We start from the raw sequence: 21,983 nt of genomic DNA, 5'->3' as shown, positions 1-21,983 counted from the left end.
TGTTTAGGTTAAGCAACATCAAAATAAAACAACAGCAAAAATCTGTTTTGTTATATTTTGAATGTACACTGTAATTAAAATTTAAATTCATCGGGGAAAAAAATAATTGTTTCAGAATTAAAATTTCAAATAATAGATTTTTCTTTTCTTTAAAAACCAGCTTTAGAATAAAATATAAATGTCGGAAATCAATTACTTGTCTTATACAATAGCTGAGAGTCGAGTACATGTCAATATTCAGAAGAAAAAAAACCCCAACCCAGCATTGTTCAGTTATACAATCAATTTGATTGATTATTCACATTAAGGAGATTGGATGGTCAACAAATTAATCTCTCTCTCTCTCTCTCTCTCTCTCTCTCTCATATTAAATATTTCTTATCGAACTCCCGGCTGATTACATGTAATTTTGCTGTTGGTTTATGCGTGGGCAGTAAAACCATTTACAATCACTTTTTCAGAAGTGTTTAAAAGTATACATAACAAATATTTTTCCATCATAATAATTTCTCCAAACTCCATATCACTCTGTAAGTTGGCCTTAATTAACTAGGGTCATAAAACAGAAAAAAAATTAGGATACACACTCCCAACAATAGTTACTTTAAAATATATAACATCTGAATAACTACATTTGTATGCAAAACGAAATGCATTCTCGATGTCTGGGCAGAATTCTTCGATATTTTTCCGTTGTTTTTTTTTTATTTCTTTTCTTCTTTAAGTACGTCGCAGTGACTTTGTTAATTAATACATGAACGAGTTACTTTGAATCAAATCAGGTAGTATTCTCATACATGTATTTTTAAAAAAATAAAATAAGAGAGCATGCAGGTTTTGAGTTCATGTTAAACATCATGTTAGGTACAATCATTTTCTGGAACCAATTCACCATATATGATAGAAAAAAAATAAATAAAAAATGGCATCATGCAGTCAATATTTAATTTTAACCGCTAAATTAGATACGTGTATTTAGCGTTGTCGTATGTATAATGTACACAATACTGGTCTAATATAGGCGAATGTACACAAATGAATTGATTATGAGCGATAAAAAAAGGGATCGTGACAGTGAAATCAAAGACGCAAATAACTGAAATACACGAGTCTTTAAACTTTAAACTACATCAAGTGACACGTGCACATACATGCAAACCTCCCCCCATCCCCTATCATAAAAGCAAACTTCCGTTAAAATCGGTCCCATATCTGTGTTGTGAACTAAAATAATCTTTACGCTACGGCAAGCCAACGACCTTCGCCTTAGTTGAATGCGTGACGTCAGCACAATTCCCCGATTTGTTTGCATATTCGTAGTTTTTCCTTCCCAACTGATGGATTTTTTAACTGACGTGCAGTATGTGAGAAGTATGGTGTACAGATAAAATGCTGTCTGTTTTAGATCATGGATGCTTACTAGATATATTCGCTACCAACCTTTGTATTTCGGCCACGTTTTTCAGAATATACATAAACACCACACGATCGCAAAAAATGGGGTCAGGACTGTGGTGAATTCCCAACGTAGAAATCGTTCAAGCTCACGTGTGAACAATGGTGGCCGATAGAAACAATTAGACTTGATCATATATCGAATGATGGAATTAATTACTTCGGAAGATATCAAAGAATTGTTCTAGGTATGTATTATCGGTGTGAAGAATGTGTTTACAAATGTGTGTCTGGGGTATCGACTTTTGATATCCTGTTGTGTATTAGAGGGAGCAGTGTATACATGATTGCACTCAGAGCTTTGATACTTTGGACGGGTAATCATTACTTCTCTATAAGATAATGTGTTTTTCCATTGACAAAGTATACAAAATCATATTAATATTTTATTCGTATATATAACGGTTTTTTAGGGGAGCGTGTCAAGATCAACTAATTGTTAATATCGAACAAAAGGCCTATAGAGATTTGTTTTTATTTACCGTGTTTTCGTAAGTAGAACATGTATGCCGAAAATAAGTAATGTACGTGTACACATTGTTATTTAATCATTTTAGAAAATTGTGTTAGCCAATATATGTGATAAATATATTTTACTCAAACGAGGAAGGAAGTAATTCAAGGTATTAAAAAATCACGCGTATTTGAGGAAACTTTACACTAAATGGGCTATCAGTATCTGGAATGAAATAAGTCAGTGATTGTATTACACGAAACAGAAATTATTTGAAACCACAGTATTTATGTAAATGATGTAATCTAACCAGCAAACATGGCCAGCCTTTTATACACTACGTTTGGATCTGTATTCATATCGTCGCGTTAGAATCGTTTCTTTTTCACCACCAGTCGTCAAAACAAGTTAACCACCAAAAGCTATCAGTTAAATCCTATTTGGGTACGTGGAGTCAAATTTCACCTTCATCGAAGGAGCTTAGTATGGATTTAGCCTGAGATATTTACATGTTAATCCCGTGAGATAGGACGTCAGTGAATGAGGACAATACACGCGTGGTGCTGGCTGGTCTGTCGATGACCGCAGTGACACGGGCACCTGTCCCGGAGCAGACGATCAGGTCTGTCCAACTGTATATAGCCAAAACAATTCTTGATAACGACGTGCTACGGAACAGGTAACCATCTTTTAACTATTTAACTAATAAGTGAGGAAAGAATCGGAGGAATAATACACATGCATACACAAGTACACGAAAAACAGTATACACACTCACAAATGTATTGTAAGTGACTGTACAAGTCTTCATCTTTCTCTCTTCACTCTTGAAGGGAAAAAACCCTAACAATATGCAGTGTATACACATGACAAATCTCACTACGGCACTCGACAGGAAATTAGTTACAACGTAATTTTAATTGGGGGGGGGGGGGGGGGGGTGTGTAACAATATTCATGATCAGAAAATGCATAAAACGAGGAATAAAAAATATCACGAAAATTGATAAAAGCTATTTGATATAAATAATAGACTAAATGATGCGTATTTTTATACATGTGCATATTAGATTGGTGGGGTTTGATTTGTCTGTTAAGCGAGCGAGGCAAAAGTTCGGGTCATGAACCCGGATAAGATGTCGACGGTGCGAACGGGAAGATGAATTGCTATTATGTAACCATACTAGATGTACATGTAGATGTTAGCTTATGGAACCCTGTTATGAATATTATGTAGTTTCACAGCAGACATTATGAAATTATATAGATACATCAAATATAGCTATTATTTAGTTATTAATTATAGATGTATTATGTTACGGAACTAAAAATGGTTATGGTGGTATTATTTATAACAAAATCAATATAAAATAGATATAGATGAAAGTCACGCATCACACATGTATGTACATAGTACATATATACGCTAAGAAGGAAAAAAAATATGTTTTAATATATACATGTAATCTATAAAGGACATTGGCTGCCAACAGAAACTCATGAAATCAAAAAAGAAATTCGTGATATAATTAATATGAAGTGGATCTCGGATTTTTCTGTGTAATACACTATCAACCTATAAAAACATTTATATATATACACGTGTAGACGGTAAGATTATTGTTGCACGTACGCTTTTGTTGACCGAGAAACTCAACAGCTGGCAGCAATATTTGTTACATTTTACCGGGTACATGTACGTAAACCATTGGTGTTTATTCAAAATCTACTTCTAGTGACTTATCAGTTATTAACCTAAACGGAGCAATGGTGTACCTGTTTATTTCCTTTAAAGCAGACAGCAATATTTACCATCAAATGTACAGCTAAATATTTTATGCATTCTTTTCGTATACTGCAAAATCTCTCTCTCTCTCTCTCTCTCTCTCTCTCTCTCTCTCTCTCTCTCTCTCTCTCTCTCTCTCTCTCTCTCTCTATTTCTCTCTCTCTCTCTCTCTCTCTCTCTCTCTCTCTCTCTCTCTCTCTCTCAAATACCTATATTCTCAAAATATTCGATAATCGAAGGGATGGATATTTTTATATCTTAATTTTGAACTGAAGGATTTCTTTTTCTGCCTCTGGAAATCTCTACTCTTAGTGACACTGTATGGACTGCATGGTTTTAAGTACATGTCGGTCAATGGATTATGAGCTTCGTTAATACCTGTACATTTATCAATGACTACTTAGTCAGTAGTCTTGAGTACTGACTGAAATACGGTCAAATATTTTACTAACATTTAATGCTTCAAATGGTATGACGGTCACTATGACCCGATTTAAGATTTAAGACACGTAATTCAAATATTTCTACTGTGAATGCCTGTTGCCAATCGATCTGTATGACATGAATATTTGGTCAGAATAGATGACATTCATTTACATGGTTTCCAATCAGAACCCCCCCCCCCCCCCCCACGGACATCGACACAGTGTCTTTACATGATGATAATTCCATCAATTATAGGACATTATATGGTATGTAATTTAGGGATTTTTCGGAAAAATACAGGCATATACATACATGTATATGTTTACTGAAACGTTTTTTGTCGCTTTTGATCGCTAGCCTAGGCATACAGTGTATGACATATGTTGCATAAAAGTTTTAAAATTCATGTACATGTAGTTTAAACTATTCCCCTATCGACCAATTTCCCAAAACATTCACAGGAAGTGAAAAGTTGTGTTAGAAAAATACGATCTAGCAGTTATCGCCATGTCAGATCGTGATGAATTAAAGTAATGAGTATAGGGTACACTGTATCACAATCCTTAATAAATTCTGATCAAAAATGGTGGAAACAAGCAATTGTTATTCAATAATAATGTTTATTTTTAGATGAAGAAAGGAGAAAAAGGCGCTTTATCTAAATGTTCATGAAACAAGATTTTGATTTATCACGCGACACTCCCATATTCCATGTCAGACATAAAGTGCACATACGATTGTAATCTTGACCAACATATTGATTATAGCGCAGGAAGATTTTATATGGTATACAATCATCCCCCCCCCGGACCCCCCCCCCCCCCCCCCGAACTCCTACCCCCCTCCCCCAAACCGCATTATTTTATAAATTGTCAAAATCTTATTATTATTTTATGAATTATTTTAATATTGGTTGAAAATAACATTCAAAATTGATCATCGACGAATAATCGCAAACTTTTTACATGTATCGATGTATTGTGGTTTTTTATACTCTGTAAGAATGATAGAAGATACGTACTCCCGGAATATGAAAAAAAACCTGATCAATAAGACGAAATGCAACTAATTGAACGCACACGTGTCATTTACCCACCGATCATACTGGTTGGAACCAATCAAAATCACAGGTGTTTGTCCTGTCTGCACCACAAACCAGCCTGAAGGAGTGGATCATTTATCAATACATTTACGCTTTATAGGATCTACCGTACATGGCTATGTATATTAATAATCATATTTTATTTTTGTGCATTATGTCTGAATATATCTGAAAAAGATTTATTTTCATATAGGACGCCAGCAGGTTAAATAAAATAAAAAAAGTCGTATTACAAGGCGAAGCAGTATAATGCACCAAGTTCAGTGCTTGTTCGGTTGAAATACGTATAATATTACATATATACCTGTTCTGTGGGGTTGGCTATTCAACTGTTACTCACAACTCATTACGAAAAAAACTGTTTAAAACTTAACTGAATTGTTATAAAAGTCGTACATGTAGTTAAATGTACAACCGTTTTTAAAAAGGATTAGCTCACCGCTGTTGGTGTGATATATTAGATCTAGTAGGCGTGTAGTTTCATTAGAAAAAATATAGTACACTATAAAGATTTTGCAAAATCTTCATTACGCCAACTAACCAATTCAAGTTCATTTTTGAAGAGCGATGACTTCATGTAGATATGGCCACAGGAAACAAAAAAAACATTTAAGCTGTATAATTTAGTTCTTTTTTATTATTTTTTTAATTCCAAAAAATCATCAAGAAAAGTGTAGAGTAGTTTTTTTTGGTTTTTGAATTACTTTATATATATCTACACTCAGACCTAGACAGGTGCAACGGCATTTACAACTTCATTACTCTACGAATGTCGGCTAGAATCAAGTGAGACATTCAAAATTCAAAATACTAAGACGATAACCCCCCTCCACCAAACTTTAGACGATAACATCCCAAGAGAGAGAGAGAGAGAGAGAGAGAGAGAGAGAGAGAGAGAGAGAGAGAGAGAGAGAGAGAGAGAACGTATAGTGTCATTTACATGCTCTTTTTAAAATATACCCCTCCCCCTTTTTTTGGAGACATTGATATTTTGTTTTACTGTTATTTTTCATAATACATGTATATCTTATCCAATATATGTATATAAATGGATGTAATTAATTAAGTCTTCTGTATAATAAACAGGGGAAATGTAATTTTCAGGGAGACTGTTTTTCAAAAGGCGTTAATGAATCACGTCATCTGTAGTCCTTTATATAAACTCGAGACATCTAACTCCATAAGCCATTTCTGCCTTCATCTCAGTTGCGCTGCTATTTTAAAATTTGTGTCGACTAATTAATTTTTTTTACAATGGAGAAAAAGGTAGGTTGCATAGTTACGTTAGGTTTTTCTGCAGTAGATTATTTTTTGTTGTTTTCGAATATTCGAAAGCCCTTTTTGTAAGCTGATATGATTTTCAACCCGTGAGTTCTGGGAGCGTTATTATGCATTGTAATACAGATCGTGATTGCGGCGCATCGCCTAATTTAAAAATAAGGCGTGAAGATACGTAATAGTGAGGTTTTTGCATATACGAAAATAATCTCGAAAATTGATTCCTGTTGTGTTTTTACAGCAGTAACGTTTTAAAACATGACACATTTGTGTACTTTTTCGGATCGTTGGAAATTGATCCGACAAATTTTCCTTAAGTAAGCAGACGAAGGGTTTTGTTTTGTTTTTAAAGTGCGGTTTTTAAGTGCGTTGGGCTCTTGTTGTTTCATAAAAGCACCATTATATTAGCTCCTTTATGTAATCTTATTTACAGCTTCATCAGTATACTGTCAAATTGTCGCGAACCAAAATCAGGAATCACATGCAATCTAATTGGAAAGCATTGCAGAGCTGTCCTCTGCTGCCTGGCCGAGATTTGTGCAACGTGCACTTTTACAGTCACGAACATATTATATGACAGTGCGGAAATGGTTGCTTCTTTTTGGAATGAGTTGTTACTAATTCAATATAAGTTAATTAATGTGGTTTATTTGTTTCATGACCTTAAGCTCATGTGCGTAAAATAGGTTTTTGTAATAGTCAAATGTGCGCTTTTTTAGTTAAACCCAACCCATGCCAATAGGTATAGACCTATCAAAAGATTGGATATCGTTTGAGAATATATACTAATTCCTTTTTTATTTACGTTTATTCGACCTTTTCGTGTGTCACTTGACAGAAAATTTTACAAATTTTCTTAAAATGACGACGCAGTAAACAAAAGTAGCATAAGGTGGTAAGAGACACTTCCATGTTGTGACGTACTGTTAATCAAAATAAACAGTAAAATCAAGTATAATTCTATAAATGTCTCTTTCCAAATATTGTCATCTAACAGCGTGGTGCAGTGGGTTAGATGGTTCTCTACGAATCTGTAAGTCATGAGTTCGAATCCCGCTGAGCATTTTAAAATTTTAACCTTTTCAAAAGAATTTAAAAAATGTATTTTTTGGTAAAATATTGTAAAACTTGAAAATTGTAAACCGGTGAAAGTATTTAAAAGATAATGTACTTTAATCAATATTAATATGAACAGATGTCCCATACAACCATAAGTTAAAGTAGATATCAGTGACGCCAAGTTAGAATCATTATGCAGTTGGTACATGTATATATATAACGATTTCGTAGCCGCGACACGAGAGTTTTAATTTCTATACCTCTTCTGCACTGCCACACGAGCGGAAAACTAAAGCTTAACACAATCAATATCGTTCAAAGACCCCTTACTAGACTTTGTTCTTCAGTGGGTTTTTCTGAAAGTACGGACGTAAATTCCAATACAAATGATCTAGAGCGTGCACAGGTAGGTTGTTATTAACGGATTGATCTTCTTTTCGTGATACCTAGTAAAATATGGGTGCATAAGGACTGTTTTTCAGACATTGACCTTGTACAAAAGTGAGTGGGAGATTTTTAAAAACTAATTTGCAATTTTTAATTGCCATTTGCATGGAAATTAAAAACCCCTTCTGAATTCGGCCGATGACTTGCTCGGTTTTTTTGTTCGTACGACTTCATTAGATTTTGTAAACCTTGTGCATCGTAGATCATGAGATTCTTCACGATTGTTCAAAAGCCTTCAGCGCTAATTTAACCGCTAGCCATGAAATTCCGCCGTAGAAAAATGTATGTCAACTAATACCTATTTACAGCTATTTCTGTGTACATTTAATTAATGTGACGTGTTTGTCTTGACAAAGCTATTGCGATCATAGAGAACTGTAAAGCGACATAGCCGAGAGACGACCTGATGGTATAGCTATTCCAGTATCGCATTGCGGAAGTTGTTACGGAATCGTGCATTATGAATGAGGGGCTTCAATCTTCAGGCACGCCGTTTTCTGGTTTTTATTCAGATTTAATCATCGTTGTCCTGTCCTTGTTCAAAAATCGACAATTTTAGATCGCCTTTGCTTCATTATCATTGCGTACCGTTTGATTGTTTCTCATATATCGGATATAATACCGGATAGATCCTTATATTAAGCTTGTTAATACTCACACCAAGGTAGCTTTAACACAATTATGTCACGTTTCGAGTATATAGACCTACATATATACAGTGTGTTTGTGGTTTTTAATACGAGATATTATTGGACTATCTGGTTTGGTTCATACAATATGCGGATGGTAGACCCCACCAAAGCCGATGACAGTATATCGAGATCGTCTGCTAGATTAGTGAAACGTAATTCTATTTTAGGACTGTAATCGATTTATCAGAGTTTCTTGACGAATGTGAATAAGTATTAAACGGTTTGGCATTTATTTTACCATTTACGTATATCCATGTGCACTCTAAATCTGGGCAAAGGGGTTTTATTTTAGTACGCTGTTTTTAATGGTCTAGCCGAATGTAACAGTCGCTATACACGATATCGCAGGCTTGTACAGTGTATATATCGATCACAATTGCTATATTATGGTGTTTTGCGTCAGTATCTTTAATAACCGACCGAATGAACTACCGTCTTTAACACCACATCTTTTGATTTTCAGATACCCTTGAGGGAATACATTGGAAAGCGTAACAGTCAAAATGTATTGGCCAGTACAGGACGACAGCATTATAGATGCGTCTGGTAACAAAATTGAGCAGACGGCGAGTTCAGTCAGCCGAGAACGGACCAAAGAAAGAAACCCTCCCTCTACCCCACTGGATCTCTCGGGCCCTGTTAGTGATTCACTTAAACCGCGAGAAGGAGAAATTCCGCTAGATTTATCCGTAAAATCAAACAAACGCCCGATAGAATTAACAGAATCGTCGAGAGAAATGTATCTCCATCAGATGTTCTCGTTGGGAAAGATGCCTACTACAAATACGACACAAAATCAAATGCAACTGAAATTCCAGCAGACACCACCAGTTATACCAACACCAAACGGTTATGTTGAACAAAGACAAATGGAAAGACATGTGCCGTACCATAGACAATACATGGAACAGAAAAAACTCTTGGAATGTAATCAACAAATGCTTGAACAGAGGCACGCGATGGAACAAAGACAAGCCCTTGAACAAAGACAAATTTTGGAGCACAGACAGGTTCTTGGTCACAGACAGATTCTTGAACAAAGACAAGCGATGGAAGAGAGACAGCGTCAGGTCATGGAGGAAAGACAGAGGCGTATTTTAGAGGAGAGGAAGAGACAGGCCATGGAGGAAAGACATCATCCCCAAGGATATAGTGACATCCCTTACAAGAACAAACAACTGCCAACGGGGTACCAAGAAATACAAGACATGTTGCACGGAAACTCTGGCCAAACTGATTCGTCTATGATGAAACACAGCTTGGGATCACCTTGGCAAAATCAGCAGGTTCTCCAAAGTAAATCATTACCTCACGACCACTATAGAAGAACGTCACACATTCGTTACTCAAACAGAATCAAAACAAATCCGAGTTCTGATGAACAATACTACGCCATGCTACAAACTATTCAGAAACAAAACGCTGCAAAGAAACATCAGATGGAGCAGGAACGTCTTCTGACAGAAAGAGCAGTCAGAATGCAAGAAACGATGCCACCAACACAGCCCAAAATCATATCTAAAACAAGCACAATGTCCAACCCTAGTGCTTACTTAGAAAAGCCTGCGCAGGCTTATTCACAGAAGCTGTCGACGAGCAACGATGTTAAGTATACTCAGCACATGTGGAAAGGAGGATACTCTGATACAGCGCAGCAACACTTGATTGCTGAATCGGCCCAACCGCATCTGAGTGTGGAAAATCCCAAAGCTAGCATTGTAAAACAGAGAGGCATGATACCAGCATATAACATGAAACAAGAACACATGAGCCCTGTGTCAGCAAGCGGAGTGTACAAACATCCGTTCGGTAGTGATGTGCCTGCTCACTTGGAACAGAGACCGCAATACCATAGTCCATCTCCACATATTGTACATTCCTCTACTCCACACAAAGGAGAATTAATGGCGTCTAGTCGTCCTCGTCCAGTCAAACATACTCGAGTCTCTGGGACGCCGTTACCTAAAGAAACTCATTCCACTAAGATGTCCCAACAGTCAGAAAGGTCAATAATTAAGGGGACAAGTGGTGCACATTGTATAAATGGAGTACAAGACCCGTCCACTTTTCGAGACACTAAAAAACAGTTTTCATCTCCAGTAAATATTAATAAACATAGCAGCGAATGTTATAAATCTTGCGATGGACACGATGTTTTAATTTCTAGTCAGAAAACATCAGTTTTGGACGTGTATTCAAAACAATTGCAAATTCAGAAACAAACTTTGGCAGAACAAGAAAAACGTAAAAAGAAAGAACAGGACGACTCTTTGAATGACAATAGGTTAGTGACACAACTTTTTAGAGGACTCATCAAACAAGGGGAATCCCCTTTACCCAGTGCAAGAAAGTTTGACGATGGAGTCAAAGTACCGCGTGAAGGTACAAAGACTTCATCACCTGTGTCTCAACCAGAAGCGGTCGTCGAGCGTCTGTCGTCACCCCTTTCCATCTCAATACCGAACGCTTCGACCAGATGTAAACCAGAAGAAAAGCCAGAGAGTAAGCCAAGACCGTTCTCCAAAAAGCAGTTGATTATGAACGCCGTCAATAGAGACGAAGATCTTCGTAAAATAGTCAGCAATATGGAGAAACCCAAAACAGTTATCTTTTCCAATCCTGATCTCAAAAGATCTCAAACTACATCCCCTGTTGGTCCAGAGTCCCCCAAAATGCCGACGTTGAGTCCCCAGCAAAAACTCCAGCCTTCTTTGTCTCATCAAGGGACAGAACCCCCGACTCTTCATATTGATGGTTCCGATAAACAGGACGCCATTTTACGGACGGGTCCCTCCATTTCCTACTATCAGGACAAAAGACCACGACTCCTGTCTTCCCTTCCTAGAAAGCCACAGCCTGTGGTGGAAGACGAGGAGGAAGATGACGATTCTGGAGAAATCCAACACGAAGTTTCAATCCAGGACAACAGCGTCTTTGCGAAACGACCTTTCCTACATTACAAAAAAATTCCAATCGCAAACGTTGCTCCTATGATTCACGAAAATTCTTTAGAAGGACAAAAGGAGACTGCTCCTTGCTCATCTGATCAAAGTATCGGCCAGAAACGAAAACTCGACGAAACATTCGACAAACACATTACTTCGTCAATCAAAACTTATCTGAATGAGAGCAACGACACCCCACTCATTTTATCAGCAGAGAACAAATCTTTACTCGACAAGATTAAATATGAGGACGAGGAACCACTAGTAAAAAGCAGACGATTGTCGGACTCCGACTGCCTAATCAAATCTACTGCTAGTTGTGATCGGAATTACAAACCTCTAAAAGTAGAGAGACGCCATAAATCTTTGATTCAGGAGTCAAGTTCAAGCAGACGAATTAAACACGATGTGGTAAGTATGTCATTTTTAAAATTAAAATTTATCTTTAATAATAACTTATAGCTTTAATGATTAATAAGTTCCCAAACATTTCACTTAAGACATGAAGAAAAACAAGATAAATTTTCAGATTGAAGAAGCAACGAATCATGCAATTTCACATCCTAGTAAGGACATGTACCCGTATGCGTTTTTGTAATTGGTTTGGACAATTTTTTATTCAAATACAAACTTTAATAGAACCGGGCAGCAAACATAGCCTCATCACTCCCCACAGACAAAGGTCAAATATTATTAAGATTGTATGCCAAAAAAAAAAAATGCTGAGTCATTTTCAATTTATTGGTTAACAACCCCTTCTAAATCATAATAATGGTCTGCAATCTTCAGGTAGCCGGTTCTTTGACCTTATACTCAAAGTTCAACCCCTTCCGATCAATACCTGCCCTCATTATTTACTACGTTTTCTTTTCATTTAGAAGGGGGGGAGGGGTTGTTAGCTGACATGTTATTAACCAACTGGGTTTTTTTTGCTGGGATTTATGTTGCATATTTTCTAAGGATTTACATTTTTTTGGTAAATTAAAAAAAAAAATTTACAAACGTTTGCTAGTTTTAATGTACGGGTTATAAACAATTCTTTCCTGATATTCTAGGTTACGGCCGCTGATAGGATTCCTATACTCAATAGAATCGGCCCTCCGTCAAAGACACAAAAGAAGGTATTTAACTGATTAGTGATTAATAAACAATTACATCTACATTATGCGCAGTACACAGGCACCTGACGCTTAAAATATTTGTCTTTATAGTCCGATTATTTCCTCAAGTGAGTATAGACCAATAACAATGTATGCGGTACTGCTCTCTTGGCTAAGGTTTTGTTGGTATACAAATAATTTTAAAAAGATGACATGCAGATTTAACAATTGACTGCCTCATTTTGCACTATAAAATCTATATCAGAGATCTATACTATTATAATTAGTACCATAAAAAGTTTGTCAGCTGTCTGTGGGCAGTATTTTATAAATAATGCCTGTTTAGGAGGGTAACTGTTGAAATTGACCACCCGAGAAAACCATTGTCAACCGACGCGAAGCGAAGGTTGACAATGGTATTCTCGGGGTGTCAATTTCAAGTTACCCTCCCAAACAGGCACTATTTATTTTATTATACTGAATGTCTTATTTTTAAAGAAAATTTTACTGCTTTTATATAGAAATGAAGTGAATTCTACGGCGAACCGTACGCGCATAATTTACGCGCATGTAACAATTTGTTGTGTTACCCGTTGCCAGGTGTGTTGCTAACGCTGAGGGTTATAGAACGGATACCCAACTGTGTCTAAAGCAATCAGATTTCAGTTTTTAACATGAAAGTATAATAATACTAATTATCATATAAATGGATGTTCAAACTACATGTATTCTCATGTAAGTTTTCTTACTTTTAGGCAGACGACATTCGTCGCCGTGCGCGGGAACGTCATCAACATCGTCATAGACACAAAAGAATTCAGGGTAAGTAAAATGATAAAATTGAGCTTTCGCACGCTGACAATGAACATTTATTTGAAAAATGAAGAAAAAAGAAATGGAACGATGTGAAAGGGTTCAATGCCTGTTTGGTATTACGGCCTAAGAGTTGTTTATCCTTGTAATAATAGTGGGCGTTTGTGGTGAACTCTGGGCGCCCATTGGGATTCGTCTGTCAGTTTGTTGTGTTGTACCGTTATTGTGATGGTGTCTGATGGCAAACGACTCTAGCAGCTAAGGTTATGACGAGGAGTTCAATGTAACATTTATGCTCTCTGTACGAGTAGACTTAAGTTAGTGTTCACTACATGTAGCCTAGATGCAACGAAGCATAATGGTAGTTATTATCATAATGATATAAAGAAGGGTATGATTGTATGATTAAACTCTAAAGAAAAAATATATATTAGTTTTGGAATTGTTATATAGATAGAAACAATTTTTAGTTTTGGAGTACCATAATTTTAATCGAGTAGACATTATGTTTTTTTTTGCCACTGATTTTATCCAGTTGTAGTTGTCAAATATCACTAATACTTTTGCCCTCATTTGTATATTCAACAACCTTAAAATGCTTCAAGATGAAGGCCAAAGACCGAGAAATCCTTAGCTAGCTTAATGATGGTTGACACATAAAAAAATAAGTTCTCGTTGGGCGCTCTAATCACAATTATTTATTTCAAGGTCTGCAATAATACTTCTTTGAAAGATTTGTTTTTGCTTTAGGGAAATTTTATGTCTTCTACTCTGTTATATGTTTATTTGTGTAGGTTAATTATAAACATTAATTTTGTGTTCCGCAGATATGAGAGAGAGAGAGAGGAGAGAGAGAGTTATTGTATTTTCTTTGTCTTCAGTTGCTTAAAAAACATGTTGATTGTAAATTTCTTCCTCTTTTCCCAGAAAATCAATCTCTATATATCAAAAGCAGACGACACAGTCGGGATAAAGCGCGAGGATTTATCGATTTTAAACCGGAAGTTCTCGTCAATCGAACCCGAACTAGAACTTGTAAGTCTGGAATTTTATTCATTTTGATTACAACTGTACATCAGCTGTCCTTAGCTAAGCTTCCTTGTGGTTTGGTTGATTCTTTTTTTGTTCCAGGCGATTTATTTATTCTCTTTGAGGTCAATTTTGAGAGTTTTCCTCCCACTGGAGAAACATGCAGTTCCACATTGGAACTGCATGTATCTTAAATAAAGAATGATCATATTTAATACATCAAAAATTCCGTTCAATTGATTTTTCTCGTAATCAGTACTATAAAAACTCGCCCAGCGCTATTTACATGGAATGTTATGTTAATCAAGTCACATACATCCAATACATATGTACATACATCTGTTAATTTTTCTTTTACCTTTAACATTTTGCTATGTGTGTATATATAAACAGGAGCCTGTCCTTTAGGGTTGTCTAACTCGTAAATGAAAGTTTAATTGCTAACTGCCAGCTTCTTTATACTTCTTTTTTACTATAAAATGTTTTTATGTTGGGGGGGGGGGGTACTCACTACTCAGGAAATTACATATGTTGAAAGATAGAAGACACGTTGAGTAGTCACGATAATGATTAAAATGTTATTTGATATGTCACGATAGATCACACGATGTTTCTGGAGTCCTGGCGATATTAAAAATTATTTGAAATCGATAGCGCGTTATTATTTCAAATTAACGCCAACTGTGAAATGACGCATCCGACAAAAGACAAATTAAAGTATTCATGACAATATGAAACGATATGATATATTTTAAACCTAAATCGATTTCATTCGTAGAATAGCTTATAGATAAAGAACCCCATTAATTAATGATTTCATTGTTTGTTCTAAACAGTTTATTTTTATAATAGAATGCACGGACATTTAAACACAGTATTTGATATCTTTAGAATCGTTTCTATTCCGGTCGTTCTAAAATATGGATTTTCAATAAATTTAAAGAGTCGCTCATGATCATGAGCACGAAGGTTTCATCAATTCTTTTACCGAGTGCAAAGTAATCGAAAAGGTTATGCCTTGCTTATCTCCGTGCTCCCATAATTCCTGTATCAAACTGTAATATTGTATTGAGAAAGAAGTAAACAATTATATAATATTTTTTTGTGTACTTTTATTGAAAGTCTTCATTTTGAATGCCATTAGTTGTTAATTATCGAGTTTGCTACGAGAAAAAATCAAGCTAAGAACTTGATACAATGTACTTTTGCAGATAAAAATGAAATTTTATCGGACTCTGATGCTAAAACGGAGGAGGAGGAGGATATCAAAGTCGTCAAACGTCGTGTGTACAAGAAGTCAAGGCAGCGAAAAAATGCCAAAGACGCTTTGCAAAAAGCAACCGAAAGAAGTAAAGAAACTAAAGGGAGCTCGGATGGTTCCATATCACTGAAAATTGCTTCCGTGCCATTGACAGACTGCATCAGTAAAAACGTTCTAGAGACCAAGTCTGAAAATACAAATATAAAAGATGAAACGAGTCAGACAGTGGAGGTTAACGAAAAAAATGGCACATCCGCGCAACCGGAAGAAAACGTTGATGTGACTTTGCCGATACGTCCTCGACAGAAGCGCAGATTCCGGAGGAGATCAAGTACGAAGAGAATCGGAAAATGTCGCAGGCGAAGGACAAAGTTCCGGAAAAAGCAAATAATTGCAAAGAAGAATTTCATACCTTTGACTTTTCATGGTGATGTTGAGGACGATGTTTTTGCCAATAATGTAAGATGTTGTTTTGAGTGAATTTTATGAATAATCTAACTCTCTTAGTATATGCGGACAAATGTTTAATGAGGTGTTTTATTTGTAGGATGACTTTGTGCCATTTGATTCTTGCGATTTGCCCCAGAGCAGTGGGACTTCATCACAAACAGCACAGGAAATCAAGAAACTGGTTGTTTGCAAAGACACTGGGGAGACGATGCTGCACAGGGCGGCCCGGCTTGGTCACCTGGTGAGTATAGTCAAATACCGGACTCGGCAATATACCGAAACGTGGGGTGAGAACACATAATATCCTCTAAACTAATTTTTTCACATCCTGCTGGGAGATTGCAAAATGATTGAAAAACGAGATATCACTCCGCCAGAAGTACGATCACATTACATATTGACATCCTACGAGTTTGTAATCCGGAACTGTGCAGGGGACATTTATATTGACGTCACCCGAAGACGATAAAACCGGGCTTTGCCAGTTCGTTTGTTGAGATGTAAGTGCCTCTAACGATGAAATATCGAGCATATTAGAAGGGATTTAAAACCACTCATCATCGCCACATTAAAACATGACAGTTTTAAATGGAGCAATATATTCGAGCAACGTATATTTATTGATGCAGAATGCAATGCTATTCTCATATTGCCTTGGGTCTGAAATTATCCAAAAAGCCAGAATACGAAAAATCATCAATTAAGTTTAAAGGTGTCAAATTAAATCGGTTTGACGTTCACTTATTAAAGTACTCGTTTATGTTTGGAAAACACTATGGTCTGTGTTTACACAAACTTAGATCATGTAATTTTGTTCACAGCTCTGGGATTTAAAATTCATCAATCACTGTTGTCTAAAAATAATCATGCATCTAAAAGTTTGAGTTTAAGTCCGATTCCATATCTTTATAACATGTCACCTAAAGGTACATTTTTATTAAAGATTGAACGATTGTGTTTGCCATGACTATACTGTCCCATGTATACAATGTATCATATGTGTATGGAAATCATTAAAGGATTTCCAAGATGAGGATTTCTATAAATTTGCAATCATTGTTGATACACTGTTGTTGCAGGATGTTGTCGTTTACTGCCTCCAGTCAGGGGATGTTGATGTCAACACCAAGGACAACGCAGGCTACACGCCCCTGCACGAGTGCTGCGTCAGCGGAAACCTGGAAATCGCGCGCTTGCTGCTGTCACGTGGTGCAAATGTCAACTGCGCGTCGCAAGATGGCATCAGGTACCGAAAACTAGAGAGTAATACATCCAATTTAATTTGCTTGAGAAGTTTTTTAAATATTTGAGGCACATATAGTACTAATTACTAAATGTCAACATGTTGATTTTTAGACCTATTCATGATGCTGTTGAAAATGACAACATCGAAATGGTTCGTCTGCTCATTGTGTACGGGGCTGATCCAACTCTGGCGACATATGGTGGTCTGTCGCCCGAAAAAATCGCACACAGTGATAAAATGAGATCACTTATCACTGGTAATGTTGCAAAACGTGTTTATTAAATAATTCGCTCCTTTATTGTTTAATGCAAACTCCAATGGAAGTAATGTCTGACTTTTTTTTTCATCTGCGTGAATTGCGTTTTTATGAAATGCACATGCATACAACAAGATAAGAATGTAAACGAAACAAATTGGTTACTATCGTAATCTACGAGAAATCTGACGAGACATCTTTAAAAAAAAATTATAAAAGGGGGATCATTAACATCACACGCTAGTTCCACAGGCATTCACTCATCTTGTAAAATCACTTGTAGGCGTTTCATAAATATTTTCAAGGTGACGATTTCTTTTTTAGATACATGTAATTCATTTGATTTACAATTTACATTGGCATGTTGAAATGTTTGGCACCATATACACATGTAGAAAGGTTTACATCAAAGCTTTTTTGAAATGCAGATGTGGATGCAATATTGATGTATGAATAATGATCTTACAAAATGATACATGTACTTGTAGTCGCTTAACACAATTGTTTACTTGTAGGTTACCTAGGTGATTTAAACGGCTTTCCCGAAGGTGTAGTGTCGACCAGGTGGGAGTTTGGTCTCTATAGATCAGGTAAACATATTTAAATACTTTCACGTTCATTATTTAGAACAAAGATAGAAGTGAGTTTTGTGAAGGGCCCATTCCATGACGGAATCTGAAGCATGTTCTACACGACTTGCACGTCTATTGATCCCCTCCGCTACAAACTTCAAAAGATTTTTTTGTCAGATAAGAATGTACTTTTTCATTGGGCCGTTGCGTGCAGTTGTAAGGGATTATTACTGCAGTTTGAGTTCAAATAAATAGCTAGATAATGCACCCCTTGACATTAGGTTTAGTACAGTTGTGTTAATGTTTATGTATTCCAAGCATAGGGAATTCACCGACTATTAAAAGGCTCGGTTAATTAAGACAATTGCTAACAGAGAAACGGAGAAAATATGATGAATATATTAATAACCACCGGAATATAAAGCCATGCGTGTAGCAGTTTAGGAATTCGCTCAAGAAATCTTCTAGTAAATCGATTCCTCCAGGCAAAAACATTTGCAAAGAATGGAACGACGTCAACAAATTTTCAAAAATTCATGATGTGCTGAAATGTCATATTCCTCGACCCAAATATGGCTTCATTGACCCAGATTTTCCCTTAAAGTACATTTGACTTTAATCGTGAGTCATTAGATTCAAAATCACGTTTTTTTAACAATTGTTTTGTGAAAAACTGTCATGTCACTAATGATTTTATTATTTGCAAGTAATTAATTTTTTCCTATGTAATTAAAATACCACAGCATTTATTTTTCATTAGCAAAAATTGTTAGTTTATTTCCTTATTTATTTTACTCGCAATGAAACTTGATCATTATAGTTGCTAACAGGAAGGAATCGATATTTTGTTTTTTAAAAATGAATTGCATCTTATGGATTTTTATATTTATTGACCAACCTTTTAGTTAGGAAACGCTAACATGTAATCAACACGTTTTAATCAATTTTAGTTATTTTTCCTTTTTTTTTGGGGGGGGGGGGGGGGGTCTCTAGGGAGAAATAACAAATTAAAACACCAAAATAAACTTATAATTTTGACGCAAAATAAAAATTGCTATTATCAAGGTGGATTGATAATGATAACCATTACACTGAAAGTAAACTAAATTATGTGCAGAGAACTTTTACTTTTTACAGTAAGTGTTCAGACCTTCACCCAAGGCCGCATACGGCCTGAAAGTAATTCTCCACTTCATGAAAATCAGAACCATTTGTACAAGGTCAAAATCATTTGATGACAAGTCTTTATTGCGTGGAATATAAATCTGTTGCCTAAAGCTAAGGCATGTCGTTTTTTGAAATAAGAATATATTTAACTAAAGATTCAAGGCCTTTGCCTAATTGATCCTATTTTTCTTTTAGTTTATAGTTTTTGAAAGCTACATTGTATTTCATGTACTTCCATATCAGCATTCTTTTATTTCTTCACAAGGCTGTTTGCCAGAGACCGAGGTCTTTGCTGATATTCCAGATGATCCACCGATAGAATCCAAAGAACAATACATAGCGGAGTCCGGAAATCCTCTCTTTCCAGTGTTCAAAATCCAAAATGGCGACAGTGATAGGTGTGTTGCTATTTTAATTTTTTCTAACGAAGGAATGATCGGCAATTTGAACGAATTTAAGTAATAATATCAAATGAAATTAATTTTAAGTTTCATCAATTTGATTAAAATAAGCTGTTCCAATACGATACCGCTCTCGAAAAGTTTCATAATGTTTGTCATGTTGACCTTTTTTCCTTGCAGGGTTGAATCATTGGTGTTGGTTAGAGATGTTTGCGAGTTCTACAGATTAAAGCCGTCCGAAGTGGTAAAAAACCACGAAAATCTAAAGATCAGGGAGATATTGAAAAGCGATATAATGCAGAACACGGAAAATTCCCTTCTGTTTCAAAAGTTGTCCATGTTAACGGTAACGGAACTTCCTGCCATTAGGGAAGAAAGTGTGAAAGATCTCATGCAAATCTGTCTGAAATTGTCAAACGCCGTTGAATCTGATGGTAAAGAAATGTCATTGAAAAATACGCAGAAAGAATCACAAGGACCTACACTTGACAATAAATCAAACTACAGACAAAGCCCTAGTAAACAAAAACACTCACCGACAAAGTCCTATAAACATTCAATGAAAGATAATTTCAAAGACAAGCTGTCTGAACAAAAATATTCTTTGAAAAACTGTGAACAAAAAGTTGCGTCAAAGAATTTGGTCTGGAAGAAGTCTTTCTCAGAGGAAAGTACTTCCAATAAGCCTTCTACAAGTGGTTTAAGTAGGGACAAAGTTCGACCGGCGGATGGGGGCGGAAAACCGCCCCGCGGTGTGTTTGATCTGACGTCAGACGACGACTCGACTGATATCGAGTTTCCTGCCTGGGAACCCAGTTCTGATCTCAATGTTGTCAAATATCGTCACGACAATATCGAATTGGTTTCCAAGTCCTCTGCATCAAAGATGAAACGTAAGATGTGATGGAAGCTTCGGAGTGTGTGTAGTGAAACTATTGTATGACAAACGATATATACAAATTTGTAATTACAATATTTCGTCTATCATTAGGAGCCAGTGAGGGCATATAGTGTTGTCCAAAGGACATTAAATTGCGTCATAACTTCTAAAGTGACGGCGTGGTCATAGAATTTTTTTTAAAATTTCATCAAATTTGTTGGGTGCTATGGGAACATAAGTCAAGATTATGCATGACATAATCATACGTTTTATCGATCACGTGACATTGTATCATGTTTTCATTGGTCAGAATTTTGGTGCTTTGTTGTTTGTTCTTTCTTTGGTCTTTCATGTATCTGTATCCTTGTTGTTGCATTTTGACGAATTTCAGATTATGTTGATTTGAATTGATTGAATATGATACAAACTTTACAGTGCGAATATAACGTTACATCTTATAAGTAAAAATAGCATGCCTAGGTTCTCGGAAGAAGTTATCTAAAAGATTTTATTCAAGAAGTATAAATGGCAATGGTGATTCGTTTTTATTCTTGTAATTTTTAAAGACTAAACAGTATTTTTACAACGACTGAATTGTTTTACAGTTAGACTTTGTGTGTTGAATTTGACATGTTTCATTTTTTTATTTGTTGGATTTCAAATAGTTTATCAATAATCATTAATTGTTCCAATTGTTAACAAATTTTTATTAATTTTAACAATTTTAGTCATTGAAACTGTTGGTTATATTACTGATGTTAAATGCGTGTGGTTTGAAACGGGTTCTTATGAAGTCAGAGATCTCTTATATGAGTAACATTTAAACTGATATAGTACCTTCACATTTCAAAAATGTGAATTTCCTATTCCATTTGTATATTACCTAGTTTTTAATCAAGACCAACAAAGTTGGGATTTTTAACAGCGATGTACATGTATAATTTTCAGAATTTTTAATCACTTTTAAGTTTTGTTCAAACGCTTCATGTACCTGAATATATAGAAAATCATGTGTTACAAATAAATACATGACCTTTTTGTGTTCCTGAAATAATCTGAACATGTTCGTATGACAGAATCTAATTGGTTCATTAAATATTGTTCCTTCTGAAATTCCAGTCGATTTTAAAGTATTGTGAAATTCTCTATTAAATGATTAATGGCT

The 21,983-nt window shown here is 35.7% G+C and overlaps 1 protein-coding gene across 4 annotated transcripts; it reads left to right on the top strand.

Annotated features, from left to right (window-relative positions):
- Nucleotides 1-1,277: 1,277 nt before the first annotated feature.
- On the top strand, nt 1,278-21,983 carry LOC128180718 (uncharacterized). 4 transcript variants are annotated; one of them, XM_052848850.1, is made up of 12 exons: nt 1,278-1,643; nt 9,162-12,054; nt 12,699-12,764; nt 13,499-13,565; nt 14,484-14,591; nt 15,797-16,305; nt 16,394-16,537; nt 17,376-17,542; nt 17,653-17,798; nt 18,314-18,388; nt 19,803-19,935; nt 20,119-21,983. In XM_052848850.1, exons 2-12 carry the CDS (start codon nt 9,202-9,204, stop codon nt 20,840-20,842), a joined length of 4,992 nt encoding a protein of 1,663 aa, XP_052704810.1. In that variant the 5' UTR covers nt 1,278-1,643; nt 9,162-9,201; the 3' UTR covers nt 20,843-21,983. The 4 variants fall into 4 exon arrangements, with proteins under 4 accessions (XP_052704810.1, XP_052704814.1, XP_052704811.1 ...); XM_052848851.1 differs by lacking the exon at nt 1,278-1,643 and adding an exon at nt 1,696-2,588; XM_052848853.1 differs by lacking the exon at nt 1,278-1,643 and adding an exon at nt 7,775-7,965.

Source organism: Crassostrea angulata, chromosome 4 (genome assembly GCF_025612915.1).
Source record: "Crassostrea angulata isolate pt1a10 chromosome 4, ASM2561291v2, whole genome shotgun sequence".
Taxonomy (NCBI): Eukaryota; Metazoa; Mollusca; class Bivalvia; order Ostreida; family Ostreidae; genus Magallana; species Magallana angulata.
This window is presented reverse-complemented; position numbering and strand designations above follow the sequence as displayed.

What these genes read in the sequence shown, in the direction of transcription:
- LOC128180718 (XM_052848850.1), top strand. Translation starts at nt 9,202, where the DNA reads ATGTATTGGCCAGTACAGGACGACAGCATTATAGATGCGTCTGGTAAC. An exon ending in TAGACACAAAAGAATTCAGG is followed by an intron (nt 13,566 to 14,483) that starts GTAAGTAAAATG and finishes CTCTTTTCCCAG; the next exon opens with AAAATCAATCTCTATATATC. An exon ending in GTTTGGTCTCTATAGATCAG is followed by an intron (nt 18,389 to 19,802) that starts GTAAACATATTT and finishes TTTCTTCACAAG; the next exon opens with GCTGTTTGCCAGAGACCGAG.